At 40.1% G+C, this 15,074-nt stretch overlaps 2 protein-coding genes across 2 annotated transcripts in view; one reads left to right on the forward strand and one right to left on the reverse strand.

The window, feature by feature from the left end:
• Positions 1-15,074, forward strand: part of LOC118215092 — an 800,072-nt gene that overhangs the window by 434,717 nt on the left and 350,281 nt on the right. The window lies entirely within an intron of this gene.
• Positions 726-1,252, reverse strand: LOC118215115 (histone H2A). Its single transcript, XM_035395562.1, has one exon. It carries the CDS (start codon positions 1,162-1,164, stop codon positions 778-780), a length of 387 nt encoding a protein of 128 aa, XP_035251453.1. The 5' UTR covers positions 1,165-1,252; the 3' UTR covers positions 726-777.

Raw genomic sequence — 15,074 nt, forward strand, 5'->3', positions numbered from 1 at the left:
TTTAATGAAAAAACTTTCACTTTTTAAAATTTGTCACGTCACATATAGTGGGTTAATCATATACGTTTATTCTATACAAGGCTTTATATGTACAACATAAAAACGATGTTCACTGAAAGCAAAGTTATAAATTAATTATCTAGCAAAGGGTTAAGTTTAGCATCCACACTTTCATAAATAAGGAGCCAGCTGAATTAGTTCACTTGAGCAGCACCTCTCCTCGTTTTATATTGTAAAATAACTTGTAACCCACTCTGCATAATTGTGGATAATAAAGTTATTTCAGACAATGTGTGGGACACAAAATGTCATTTACTTAAATGACATCTCGCGAAAATCTAGGAAACATTGTGCTTGGAACTGCAACGAACATATTGTGGCGAGTAGACAAGCATGCTCAAACTATGGCACTGCATGGCACTCAGCGAACTGTCGGGAAGTTTTATTGGCTCAAATGGCAGCGTTGCTGTACTAAAGTCTTTAAAAAAAAATCCAAATATGTATAACGTTTAGTTTTACCGCCCTGAATTATTTTGTCCAGTGTCGCTTACAGTAAGCAAGTCATCGCCACCATTCACAATTTGAGGCGTGACACACTAGAATGGGTTATCATTGTGTGTGATTCTAACGGGTTATGTCCAATAAAATTTATTAAAGCACTTCTGACCAACCATAGTTTAATTTATTTGGTTCAAAATGGTAGTTTTGCGCTTTATACAGGTGTGGGTGGCTCTTAAAAGAGCCTTTGGGTGAATGATTGAGAGAGTAATGCCGTGTTTACTTGGCTTTCACTGCTTTCTCGGTCTTTTTCGGGAGTAACACAGCTTGGATGTTGGGCAGCACTCCACCCTGAGCGATAGTGACACCTCCGAGGAGCTTGTTCAACTCTTCGTCGTTACGCACTGCCAACTGCAGATGTCTGGGAATGATGCGAGTTTTCTTGTTGTCTCTGGCAGCGTTACCAGCCAATTCCAGGATCTCAGCAGTCAGATACTCGAGCACTGCAGCAAGATAAACTGGAGCACCGGCACCAACACGTTCTGCATAGTTTCCTTTACGAAGCAATCGGTGAACTCGACCTACCGGAAACTGGAGTCCAGCTCTGGATGAACGGGTTTTAGCTTTCGCTCTCGCTTTTCCACCGGTCTTCCCCCTACCGCTCATTTTTCCACTCCTAAGAAAACTGAAGAATAACTGGAATTGCAGATGCGGGTCTTTCTTATAGCAACAATCTATTCACTCATTGGCTGCAGCGTTGATGGGATTTTGTCCAATCAGATAGGAGGACATTTTTTACATGGCGTCCACTGTGCAGAACAACTGAGTTGAATCAGTCTCAGAGGCGCAGAGCTTAAAAACGGAGAATAGGAACTTGCATCCGTTATGGTGATAACTACGTGAGATGTTAATTGTAATGGGAGTTAAAATACTGTGAATCTACCTTTTTTCTGTCCGTGATTATGGGGATTTAATTTATTGGTATGCTGCTTGTACCACTCTGCGACCCCTAGATGTCGTTTATCATTCTTTGCTTAGATTTATTACTGGGGATAGTTACTGTACTTATCACTGTGTCCTGTTTTTTTAAAATTTATTTATTTGTTATTATTATTATTATTATTATTATTATACTTTATTTTTTAAAGTTGGGTGGCCCTTTTTCTTTGTGACGAGAGATCACTATTTGTGTCTGTTTATTTATAAAGCCCTCCTTCACAAATTACTATTTTACCTCACTTCATGAGTCATGAAACATTTGCCATGGCAAAGTCCTCTTCCATCACATCCACTTCATAAAATTGTACATTGCACCAGAGGCACAAGTGGCCTAGTTTCTAGACTTTATCTGTTTATCTCTCAGCATGCTCACAGGCCCCTGGAATTAAACACTCTATGGAGAGCTGACTGCCCAGATCTGGACCCAACATTTGATTGGCACAAAGTCTGGTCTAACATTGTAATAGCCTCCAGAAACCCTGATCATCAACAAATACACTATAATTTTACTCATAGAGTGTACCTCACTCCCAGAAAGCTTTGTATAATGAAAGTGACCACTCAACTTGCACTTTGTGTCCTATTAAGGCGACAGGGACTTATTTACACATGTGTTTTGGGAGTGCCCTACGGTGGCTGGATTCTGGCGAATGACTGCAGCCAAGCTCTCTATGCTTTTTGAGAATACAGTACCCTATTCGCCTTTTATATTTTTGTTAAATGATTTATCCAGCTTGTACCTGACACTGTCCCAAAAACGAGCCTTTCTAGCTGGGCTGACAGCAGCAAAAACTGGTGGCTACCCATACTCTTTCTTCTTGATGTAGCATATCTGGAGCTGTTGACAGCCCGTATGCATGGGGCCAAAGAATCAGTAGCTGAACTGTGGAGTTCCATTTCTGAGAAACTCAAAACACTACTGTAATACCCTCATGTCGGGATGGGTGGCCTGGATTTTGGGTGGGTGGGTGGGTGGGTGGGGGACGATGGGAGAGAGGGAAACCCTGGCGGGGAGGGTTTTGTTTTGTTATTATTATTGTTTTGCTTATTATTATTGTTGTGCCTTTCTTTTCTTTAATTTCTTTTCTTTTCCCTTTTTATGATATGAGCTTTTTGATGATGTATTGCTGATGGTGATGATTATATCAAAATCAATAAAAAAAATTTGATTGCAAAAAAGGAACTGAAACTTTTTGTTCTTGGTCATTTTAAGTCTATGATCTCAACCTTAGTTACAATAAGGTGTAATTGTTTTTAATATTTTGTTTTAATAATTGTCCTTGTCAACTTTTATCATTTATTGTATTTATTTTATATGTATTTATAATTATTGTTATTAATGTTATCTTATCATTCTTTTTATATGTTTTTAAAAAAAATATTTTATATTTTTTATATTTTATATTTTTCTATAATATTCTATCACAGGGCACACACACCATTCACTCACACATTCAAATATAGGAGCAATTTAGACTCATCAATTAACGTAGCCTGTATATCTTTGGACTGTGGGAGAAATATGATATTACATGATATTATATTGCTGAGCTTTCTTGGCCAAAGTGGTGTGGGGGAACAAGGACAGAATACGGTTCTTATTTGGGGCAATCTGGTTCTCTATGTACACGTTACACCAATATCACATTGTTTGTTTTTCCAGCTTATTTATTTATTGATCTTTGGTTAAAAGCACTTATAATAAAGCAAATACATATAAGAACAAATAATTATAAAATGATATAAATTGTGATAAAAATATAAAACAAAAATCACATTAAAAGTTTTTAATACTGTTTGTAATATGAAATCAAATTAGATACATGTCAGAAAAATAACATTTAGGAGATTAAAAACAAATGCCAAAATACGCAGCTTTAAAATGCGTGTGATGTGGATGGCACAGATGGGCCCCCAGACATTTTATTTTTATTTTTTATGGGCTGTTGAGTTTCCACAGGCTCTGATATCTGGAGCATGGTGGATAGTGGGGTTTCTGTCATCCATTGTGCTTCTAACAATTTTTACCAGGGAAAGGTTGTTTGGCAGTATTATTGGGATGGCAGGTATGCCATCCCGCCAAGTTACGCCTTGGCGGGGGCATGCCCCCATACCTATACAGCACCGAGAGTTTGGCACTTTTCAGGGTTCCCCACAGAAATAACCACAACAGCCACAGACACTCAGCCCTTAAAAACATTAAATTCTGTACATTCTGACCCCATTTCAACAAACAGAACTCATAAACAACTTCACATGTCCACACAATAAAGCCCCAAACTAAGGGGATTTTGCGTTTTCTCCTTCTTCTTCTCTTTCTTCTTCTCATTCTTATTTTTCCTGCCGCCTTTCCCACTAACAACATGTCTCCCCATTGGACATTTCACTGACACCAGCCAAATCTTCACCTACACGACCCAATCAAAAACGCGCATACAAACGCAAAATACCGATACCTTTCTACTCTGAAACATTTGCAGGGTAAATAGCTAGTCCGCCTGTGGCCTAGTGGGCAAGGTTACAGTCTTGAGAACACGGGGTCGTAGATTCAAGCCCAGCTTGGAACACGTTTCTTTAACCTGCTTCAACCCTCACTAATAATTGTCTACTACTTATCAATTATTGCTTTTGCACCATATCTACCTGCCGTTCACCGTTCAGTTATTAACCAGCTACAATATTGCTAAGCCATATGGATTAAACGGGAGCTAATCTGTGTTTACTGGCCTGTGATCTTTAAAACCACCGGCAGGTTTGCTAATGATATTTCACGCATTGCATAGCTATGGCATGGTGCTGCACTAACGAAGTCACAGACTGGTAAACCTCCGGTTTAAGGCTTGAATCACGACTCGCCCTCAGCAGACCATTTCCTCTTTTATACAAACGTTTTCTTACGGTTATATTTCCTTTACCAAAACTCACTCACGGCCACCCTTATGCATTTCATGACGGCAAATGTATTCCTTTTATTAAAAAGTTACACCAGTTCACCGCTGTGCCATTTCTACTAACTATATTTCTTCACTTGGCTACCGTACAAAACCTTCTTATCAGCAAACGCCACGTTTCTACATTCATGTTACCTCGCCCTGTTCTCCATCTAGCCAGCATAGGCTACAAACAATTACTACATATGTATTTTCTGCAACTCCGCAGTATAAACAGCTAGTCTGCCTGTGGCCTAGTGGAAAAGGTTACAGTCTTGGGGTCATGGGGTCTTAGGTTCAAACCTAGCTAGTAACACGTTTCCTTAACCTGCTTCGACTCTCACTAATTATTGTCTACTACTTATCAATTATTGCTTTTGCACCATATCTACCCACCGTTCACCGTTCAGTTATTAACCGGCTACAATATTGCTAAGCCATATGCATTATGACTTACCGTCTGTACGTTCAGTTATTAACCGGCTACAATATTGCTAAGCCATATGGATTCAACGGGAGCTCTTCTGTGCTTACTGGCCTGTGTTCTTTTTTAAAACCACCGGCAGGTTTGCTAATGATATTTCACTCACTGCATAGCTACGGCATGGTGCTGCACTAACGAAGTCACGGGCTGTTAAACCTCCGGTTGAAAGCTTGAATCCCGACTCGCCCTCAGGCAGATCATTTCCTCTTTTACACTAACATTTTCTTACGCTTACATTTGCTTTACCAAAACTCACTCACGGCCACCCATATGCATTTCATGACGCAAATGTATTCCTTTTATTAAAAAGTTACACCAGTTCACCACTGTGCCATTTCCACTAACTATATTTCTTCACTTGGCTACCGTACAAAACCTTCATATCAGCAAACGCCACGTTTCTACATTCATGTTACCTCGCCCTGTTCTCTATCTAGCCACATAGGCTACAAACAAGTACTACGTCTGTACGTTCTGCAACTCCGCATTAAAACATTACATCTAAAATCATGATTCACTCATAAGTATAACTACTAGCACTGAACATGAGAAAAACACATTTGTGCGATAGATTGCACACGTTATTTAACCCTCCACTTCAACAACGAACATTAAATACAGACTGTTATATGTACCGTTTGATAAGGAAACTAAGCTCGCTCATGGTCACTTCATTTACTTCGCACTATAGTCTGTGATCATGTCAACCTTCACCTACATGCCCATTCTGCTAAAAAAAAAAAACATGTTGTTTCAACTACGCAATTTCATCATTTCGCCTAATTTATCTCACACTTGTTATTTTCTCATATGCAAAGCCTGCTGGGACATATGCGTCTGCTCCTATTCTCCACTATCAACTTTTCCGGTTCTAGCTTAACAAAACAGCAAAGAGGATTCCTACCTGCAGATAAGCCTATCAAAATGCCTTATAAACCTTACAAACACTAAAAGTGCATCTTCACGAAATAACAGACAACGGAGCAGGACAGAAGGGTACACAAGTTGCGACCTAGGCAGCTCTAATTCTACGGGCTTGCTGATTCTTTTGTCAATCAAGGCTCGTTGGATGCCCGTCAAATCCGTGAGTAGCCTACATAGCTACACCCTGCCATATTTAACCTTTTCTGATGCGTTTACAATTACGCCACCGCACCATTTGTCACAGCCACTGTTTTACATATATAGCAAACCGAAACTGCTAAACGTACACGCTCTTCAGACTGTACAAATTCACACAATGATAGCCATAATTCACAACCGTTTCTTACAGGGTCACTTCGCATTTCTCACTCTCGTAATAAAACGCTTTGCAAAAAGAAATGATATCTCATAAAAAACACGTTTTCAACGTACAAAAATGCCAAGTTACTCAAAAGTATTGATATCAAAATGACGCCAAGTTACGGTACTACAAACAATATAGGCTATCTTGCCTCACCGAAATTTAATAACATGTATTCCAAAGCAATGCTACCCAGTATTTCCTCAATTCTTTAAAGTCACTTGGCCCTGTGTTTTGTAACCTTACCATATTACAATGTCATGCAAACGTTGTGTCAGATCAAAGTGTCAAATATTTCGTATTGCCTCATTGAACACATGGAAATTCATGTAGAAAACTGCTGGTCAGTCACTACAGGAAGCATATTTCTCCAGAAAACATATGTTTATACTTGCTTCTGAACTGAATTTGACTAAATGTACAAGTGATTGTATATTTGCAACATACAATAAATACATGTAAAATACATATTGTACATACATACATAGAGAACTTCTTTATCCCCATGGGGACATTTCTCTCGCAGCATGTTACATTCACATTTACGAACAGACATTTATACCAAGAAACATACAATCATTCACACAACAGAAAGGCTGGCCACCAAAATACATACATACCAATACAAATTGGACATATAGATGCCTTTTCAATCAATCATGACTGTGAGAAAGCCATCCACACATATGTTTGGCCTGTCCATGTACTGCACACTTATATACACACAGGGCCAAGTGACTTTAAAGAATTGAGGAAATACTGGGTAGCATTGCTTTGGAATACATGTTATTAAATTTCGGTGAGGCAAGATAGCCTATATTGTTTGTAGTACCGTAACTTGGCGTCATTTTGATATCAATACTTTTGAGTAACTTGGCATTTTTGTACGTTGAAAACGTGTTTTTTATGAGATATGTAAAACAGTGGCTGTGAGATAGGATGCAGTGGCGTAAGCGTAAACGCATCAGAAACGCAGATGGAATATGGTATGTACTCACGGATTTGACGTCCATCCAACGAGCCTTGACTGACAAAATAATCAACACGCCCGTAGAATTATAACTCCCTAGGTCGCAACTTGTGTAGCCTTCTGTCCTGCTCCGTTGTCTGTTATTTCGTGGAGATGCACTATTAGTGTTTGTAAGGTTTATCCTTCTGTCCTGCTCCATTGTCTGTTATTTCGTGGAGATGCACTTTTAGTGTTTGTAAGGTTTACGCTTTGCAAAAAGAACTGATATCTCATAAAAAACACGTTTTCAACGTACAAAAATGCCAAGTTACTAAAAAGTATTGATATCAAAATGACGCCAAGTTACGATACTACAAACAATATAGGCTATCTTGCCTCACCGAAATGACATAAGATGTATCTCAAAGCAATGCTACCCAATATTTCCTCAGTTCTTTCAAGTCACTTGGCCCTGTGTATAAGCATGCACTACATGAACAGGCCAAATATATGTGTGGATGGCTCTCTCACAGTCAAGATTGATTGAATAGGTGTGTGTATGTCCAATTTGTATTGGTATGTAGGCCTATGTATTTCGCTGCCCAGGCTTTCTGTTGCGTGAATGATAGTATGTTTCTTGGTACAAGTGTGTTCGTGAATGTGAATGTAAGATGCTGCCAGGGAAATGTCCCCATGCGGATAAAGAAGTTCTCTATGTATGTATGTACAATATGTGTTTTACATGCAGTATTTATTGTACGTAGCAAATATACAATAACTTGCACATGTACTCAAATTCAGTTCAGAAGCAAGTATAAACATGTTTTCTGGAGAAATGTGCTTCCTGTCGTTGCTCAGCAGCAGTTCTGTACATTAATTAATTTATACATTAATTTCAATGTACAATGTTCAATGTGTTCCATGAGGCAATTCGAAATATTTGTCTCTTTGATCTGACAGAAAGTTTGCATGACATTGAGAAATGGTAAGATTAGAAAACACAGGGCCAAGTGACTTGAAAGAACTGAGGAAATATTGGGTAGCATTGCTTTGAGATACATCTTATGTCATTTCGGTGAGGCAAGATAGCCTATATTGTTTGTAGTATCGTAACTTGGCGTCATTTTGATATCAATACTTTTTAGTAACTTGGCATTTTTGTACGTTGAAAACGTGTTTTTTATGAGATATCAGTTCTTTTTGCAAAGCGTTTTATTATGAGAGTGAGAAATGCGACCCTGCAAGAAACGGTTGTGGATTATGGCTATCGTTGTGTGAATCTGTACAGTCTGATGAGCGTGTACCGTTCAGCAGTTTCGGTTTGCTATATATGTAAAACAGTGGCTGTGAGATAGGATGCAGTGGCGTAAGCGTAAACGCATCAGAAACGCAGATGGAATATGGTATGTACTCACGGATTTGACGTCCATCCAACGAGCCTTGACTGACAAAATAATCAACACGCCCGTAGAATTATAACTCCCTAGGTCGCAACTTGTGTAGCCTTCTGTCCTGCTCCGTTGTCTGTTATTTCGTGGAGATGCACTATTAGTGTTTGTAAGGTTTATCCTTCTGTCCTGCTCCATTGTCTGTTATTTCGTGGAGATGCACTTTTAGTGTTTGTAAGGTTTATAAGGCATTTTGATAGGCTAATCTGCAGGTAGGAATCCTCTTCGCCGTTTTGCTAAACTAGAACCGGAAAACATGATAGTGGAGAATAGGAGCAGACGCATATGTCCCAGCAGGCTTTGCATATGAGAGAATAACAACAGTGCGAGAGAAATTAAAATGAAATTACGAAATTCCGTAGTTGAAACAATATGTTTTTAGCAGAATGGGCATGTAGGTGAAGGTTGACATGATCACCGAGTATAGTGCGAAGTAAATGGAGTGACCATGAGCGAGCTTATATTCCTTATCAAATGGTATATATAACAGTCGGTATTGAACATTGGTTGTTGAAGTGGAGGGTCAAATAACATTGCACACATTATTTACCTGTAATGTAATCTATTGCACGAATGTGTTTTTCTCATGTTCAGTGCTAGTAGTTATACTTATGAGTGAATCATGATTTTAAATGTAATGTTTTAATGCGGAGTTGCAGAACGTACATACGTAGTAATTGTGTGTAGCCTGTGTGGCTAGATAGAGAACAGGGCGAGGTAACATGAATGTAGAAACGTGGCGTTTGCTGATATTAAGGTTTTGTACGGTAGCCAAGTGAAGAAATATAGTTAGTAGAAATGGCACAGTGGTGAACCGGTGTAACTTTTAAATAAAAGGAATACATTTGCGTCATGAAATGCATATGGGTGGCCGTGAGTGAGTGAGGTTTACCAGTCTGTGACTTTGTTAGCTAATGCCATAGCTATGCAATGCGTGAAATATCATTAGCGAACCTGCCGGTAGTTTTAAAGAAGAACACAAGCCAGTAAGCACAGAAGAGCTTCCGTTGAATCCATATGGCTTAGCAATATTTTAGCCGGTCAATAACTGAACGTACAGACGGTAAGTCATAATGCATATATCTTAGCAATATTGTAGCCGGTTAATAACTGAACGGTGAACGGCGGGTAGATATGGTGCAAAAGCAATAATTAAGAAGTAGTAGACAATTATTAGTGAGGGTCGAAGCAAGTTAAAGAAACTGGTTCCAAGCTGGGCTTGAACATGCGACCCAGTGTTCCCAAGCCTGTAAGCTTACCCACTAGGCCACAGACGGATTAGCTGTTCAACCTGCGGAGTTGCGGAATGTACATAAGTACTAATTGTTTGTAGCGTATGTGGGTAGATAGAGAACAGGGCGAGGTAACAGGAATGTAGAAACGTGGCGTTTGCTGATATTAAGGTTTTGTACGGTAGCCAAGTGAAGAAATATAGTTAGTAGAAATGGCACAGTGGTGAACTGGTGTAACTTTTAAATAAAAGGAATACATTTGCGTCATGAAATGCACATGGGTGGCCGTGAGTGAGTGAGGTTTACCAGTCTGTGACTTCGTTAGCTAATGCCATAGCTATGCAATGCGTGAAATATCATTAGCGAACCTGCCGGTGGTTTTAAAGAAGAACACAAGCCAGTAAGCACAGAAGAGCTTCCGTTGAATCCATATGGCTTAGCAATATTGTAGCCGGTTAATAACTGAACGTACAGACGGTAAGTCATAATGCATATATCTTAGCAATATTGTAGCCGGTTAATAACTGAACGGTCAACGGCGGGTAGAAATGGTGCAAAAGCAATAATTAAGAAGTAGTAGACAATTATTAGTGAGGATCGAAGCAGGTTAAAGAAACGTGTTCCAAGCTGGGCTTGAACATACGACCCAGTGTTCCCAAGCCTGTAACCTTACCCACTAGGCCACGGATGGATTAGCTGTTCAAATTGCGGAGTTGCAGAATGTACATAAGTAGTAATTGTTTGTAGCGTATGTGGCTAGATAGAGAACAGAGCGAGGTAACATGAATGTAGAAATAGAAACGTGGCGTTTGCTGATATGAAAGTTTTGTACGGTAGCCAAGTGAAGAAATATAGTTAATAGAAATGGCACAGTGGTGAACTGGTGTAACTTTTTAATGAGAGGGATACATTTGCCGTGACTTCGTTAGCTAATGCCATAGCTATGCAATGCGTGAAATATCATTAGCAAACCTGCCGGTGGTTTTAAAGAACACAGGCCAGTAAGCACAGAAGAGCTCCCGTTGAATCCATGTGGCTTAGCAATATTGTAGCCGGTTAATAACTGAACGGTGAACGGCGGGTAAATATGGTGCAAAAGCAATAATTGATAAGTAGGCTAGTAGACAATTATTAGTGAGGGTTGAAGCAGGTTAAAGAAACGTGTTCTAAGCTGGGCTTGAACCTAGGACCCCATGTTCCCAAGACTGTAACCTTACCCACTAGGCCACAAGCGGACTAGCTGTTTGAACGGGAAATGTTTCAGAATAAAAATGTATCGGTATTTTTCGTGTGTATGCGCGTTTTTGATTGGGTCGTGTAGGGCAGATTTGGCTGGTGTTAGTGAAATGTCCAATGGGGAGACATGTTGTTAGTGGGATAGGCGGCAGGAAAAATAAGAATGAGAAGAAGAAGAAGAAGAAGAAGAAGAAGAAGAAGAAGAAGGAGAAAACGCAAAATCCCCTTAGTTTGGGGCTTTATTGTGTGGACATGTGAAGTTGTTTATGAATTCTGTCTGTTGAAATGGGGTCAGAATGTACAGAATTTAATGTTTTTAAGGGCTGAGTGTCTGTGGCTGTTGTGGTTATTTCTGTGGGGAACCCTGAAAAGTGCCAAACTCTCGGTGCTGTATAGGTATGGGGGCATGCCCCCGCCAAGGCGTAACTTGGCGGGATGGCATACCTGCCATCCCAATAAGGCATTTTTATAGGCTAATCTGCAGGTAGGAATCCTCTTCGCCGTTTTGCTAAACTAGAACCGGAAAACATGATAGTGGAGAATAGGAGCAGACGCATATGTCCCAGCAGGCTTTGCATATGAGAGAATAACAACAGTGCGAGAGAAATTAAAATGAAATTACGAAATTCCGTAGTTGAAACAATATGTTTTTAGCAGAATGGGCATGTAGGTGAAGGTTGACATGATCACCGAGTATAGTGCGAAGTAAATGGAGTGACCATGAGCGAGCTTATATTCCTTATCAAATGGTATATATAACAGTCGGTATTGAACATTGGTTGTTGAAGTGGAGGGTCAAATAACATTGCACACATTATTTACCTGTAATGTAATCTATTGCACGAATGTGTTTTTCTCATGTTCAGTGCTAGTAGTTATACTTATGAGTGAATCATGATTTTAAATGTAATGTTTTAATGCGGAGTTGCAGAACGTACATACGTAGTAATTGTGTGTAGCCTGTGTGGCTAGATAGAGAACAGGGCGAGGTAACATGAATGTAGAAACGTGGCGTTTGCTGATATTAAGGTTTTGTACGGTAGCCAAGTGAAGAAATATAGTTAGTAGAAATGGCACAGTGGTGAACCGGTGTAACTTTTAAATAAAAGGAATACATTTGCGTCATGAAATGCATATGGGTGGCCGTGAGTGAGTGAGGTTTACCAGTCTGTGACTTTGTTAGCTAATGCCATAGCTATGCAATGCGTGAAATATCATTAGCGAACCTGCCGGTAGTTTTAAAGAAGAACACAAGCCAGTAAGCACAGAAGAGCTTCCGTTGAATCCATATGGCTTAGCAATATTTTAGCCGGTCAATAACTGAACGTACAGACGGTAAGTCATAATGCATATATCTTAGCAATATTGTAGCCGGTTAATAACTGAACGGTGAACGGCGGGTAGATATGGTGCAAAAGCAATAATTAAGAAGTAGTAGACAATTATTAGTGAGGGTCGAAGCAAGTTAAAGAAACTGGTTCCAAGCTGGGCTTGAACATGCGACCCAGTGTTCCCAAGCCTGTAAGCTTACCCACTAGGCCACAGACGGATTAGCTGTTCAACCTGCGGAGTTGCGGAATGTACATAAGTACTAATTGTTTGTAGCGTATGTGGGTAGATAGAGAACAGGGCGAGGTAACAGGAATGTAGAAACGTGGCGTTTGCTGATATTAAGGTTTTGTACGGTAGCCAAGTGAAGAAATATAGTTAGTAGAAATGGCACAGTGGTGAACTGGTGTAACTTTTAAATAAAAGGAATACATTTGCGTCATGAAATGCACATGGGTGGCCGTGAGTGAGTGAGGTTTACCAGTCTGTGACTTCGTTAGCTAATGCCATAGCTATGCAATGCGTGAAATATCATTAGCGAACCTGCCGGTGGTTTTAAAGAAGAACACAAGCCAGTAAGCACAGAAGAGCTTCCGTTGAATCCATATGGCTTAGCAATATTGTAGCCGGTTAATAACTGAACGTACAGACGGTAAGTCATAATGCATATATCTTAGCAATATTGTAGCCGGTTAATAACTGAACGGTCAACGGCGGGTAGAAATGGTGCAAAAGCAATAATTAAGAAGTAGTAGACAATTATTAGTGAGGATCGAAGCAGGTTAAAGAAACGTGTTCCAAGCTGGGCTTGAACATGCGACCCAGTGTTCCCAAGCCTGTAAGCTTACCCACTAGGCCACAGACGGATTAGCTGTTCAACCTGCGGAGTTGCGGAATGTACATAAGTACTAATTGTTTGTAGCGTATGTGGGTAGATAGAGAACAGGGCGAGGTAACAGGAATGTAGAAACGTGGCGTTTGCTGATATTAAGGTTTTGTACGGTAGCCAAGTGAAGAAATATAGTTAGTAGAAATGGCACAGTGGTGAACTGGTGTAACTTTTAAATAAAAGGAATACATTTGCGTCATGAAATGCACATGGGTGGCCGTGAGTGAGTGAGGTTTACCAGTCTGTGACTTCGTTAGCTAATGCCATAGCTATGCAATGCGTGAAATATCATTAGCGAACCTGCCGGTGGTTTTAAAGAAGAACACAAGCCAGTAAGCACAGAAGAGCTTCCGTTGAATCCATATGGCTTAGCAATATTGTAGCCGGTTAATAACTGAACGTACAGACGGTAAGTCATAATGCATATATCTTAGCAATATTGTAGCCGGTTAATAACTGAACGGTCAACGGCGGGTAGAAATGGTGCAAAAGCAATAATTAAGAAGTAGTAGACAATTATTAGTGAGGATCGAAGCAGGTTAAAGAAACGTGTTCCAAGCTGGGCTTGAACATACGACCCAGTGTTCCCAAGCCTGTAACCTTACCCACTAGGCCACGGATGGATTAGCTGTTCAAATTGCGGAGTTGCAGAATGTACATAAGTAGTAATTGTTTGTAGCCTATGTGGCTAGATAGAGAACAGGGCGAGGTAACATGAATGTAGAAACGTGGCGTTTGCTGATATGAAGGTTTTGTACGGTAGCCAAGTGAAGAAATATAGTTAGTGGAAATGGCACAGTGGTGAACTGGTGTAACTTTTTAATAAAAGGAATACATTTGCGTCATGAAATGCATATGGGTGGCCGTGAGTGAGTTTTGGTAAAGCAAATGTAAGCGTAAGAAAATGTTAGTGTAAAAGAGGAAATGATCTGCCTGAGGGCGAGTCGGGATTCAAGCTTTCAACCGGAGGTTTAACAGCCCGTGACTTCGTTAGTGCAGCACCATGCCGTAGCTATGCAGTGAGTGAAATATCATTAGCAAACCTGCCGGTGGTTTTAAAAAAGAACACAGGCCAGTAAGCACAGATTAGCTCCCGTTGAATCCATATGGCTTAGCAATATTGTAGCCGGTTAATAACTGAACGTACAGACGGTAAGTCATAATGCATATGGCTTAGCAATATTGTAGCCGGTTAATAACTGAACGGTGAACGGCGGGTAGATATGGTGCAAAAGCAATAATTGATAAGTAGTAGACAATAATTAGTGAGAGTCGAAGCAGGTTAAGGAAACGTGTTCCTAGCTGGGTTTGAACCTAAGACCCCATGTTCCCAAGACTGTAACCTTGCCCACTAGGCCACGGGCAGGCTAGCTGTTTAGACTGCGGAGTTGCAGAACATACATACGTAGTTGTTTGTAGCCTATGTGGCTAGATAGAGAACAGGGCGAGGTAACATGAATGTAGAAACGTGGCGTTTGCTGATAAGAAGGTTTTGTACGGTAGCCAAGTGAAGAAATATAGTTCGTAGAAATGGCACAGCGGTGAACTGGTGTAACTTTTTAATAAAAGGAATACATTTGCCGTCATGAAATGCATATGGGTGGCCGTGAGTGAGTTTTGGTAAAGGAAATATAACCGTAAGAAAACGTTTGTATAAAAGAGGAAATGGTCTGCCTGAGGGCGAGTCGTGATTCAAGCCTTAAACCGGAGGTTTACCAGTCTGTGACTTCGTTAGTGCAGCACCATGCCATAGCTATGCAATGCGTGAAATATCATTAGCAAACCTGCCGGTGGT

This window comes from Anguilla anguilla, chromosome 16 (genome assembly GCF_013347855.1).
Source record: "Anguilla anguilla isolate fAngAng1 chromosome 16, fAngAng1.pri, whole genome shotgun sequence".
NCBI classification, from domain to species: Eukaryota; Metazoa; Chordata; class Actinopteri; order Anguilliformes; family Anguillidae; genus Anguilla; species Anguilla anguilla.

Excerpts from the sequence above, each read along its gene's own strand:
- LOC118215115 (XM_035395562.1), bottom strand. The coding sequence starts at position 1,164 with ATGAGCGGTAGGGGGAAGACCGGTGGAAAAGCGAGAGCGAAAGCTAAA.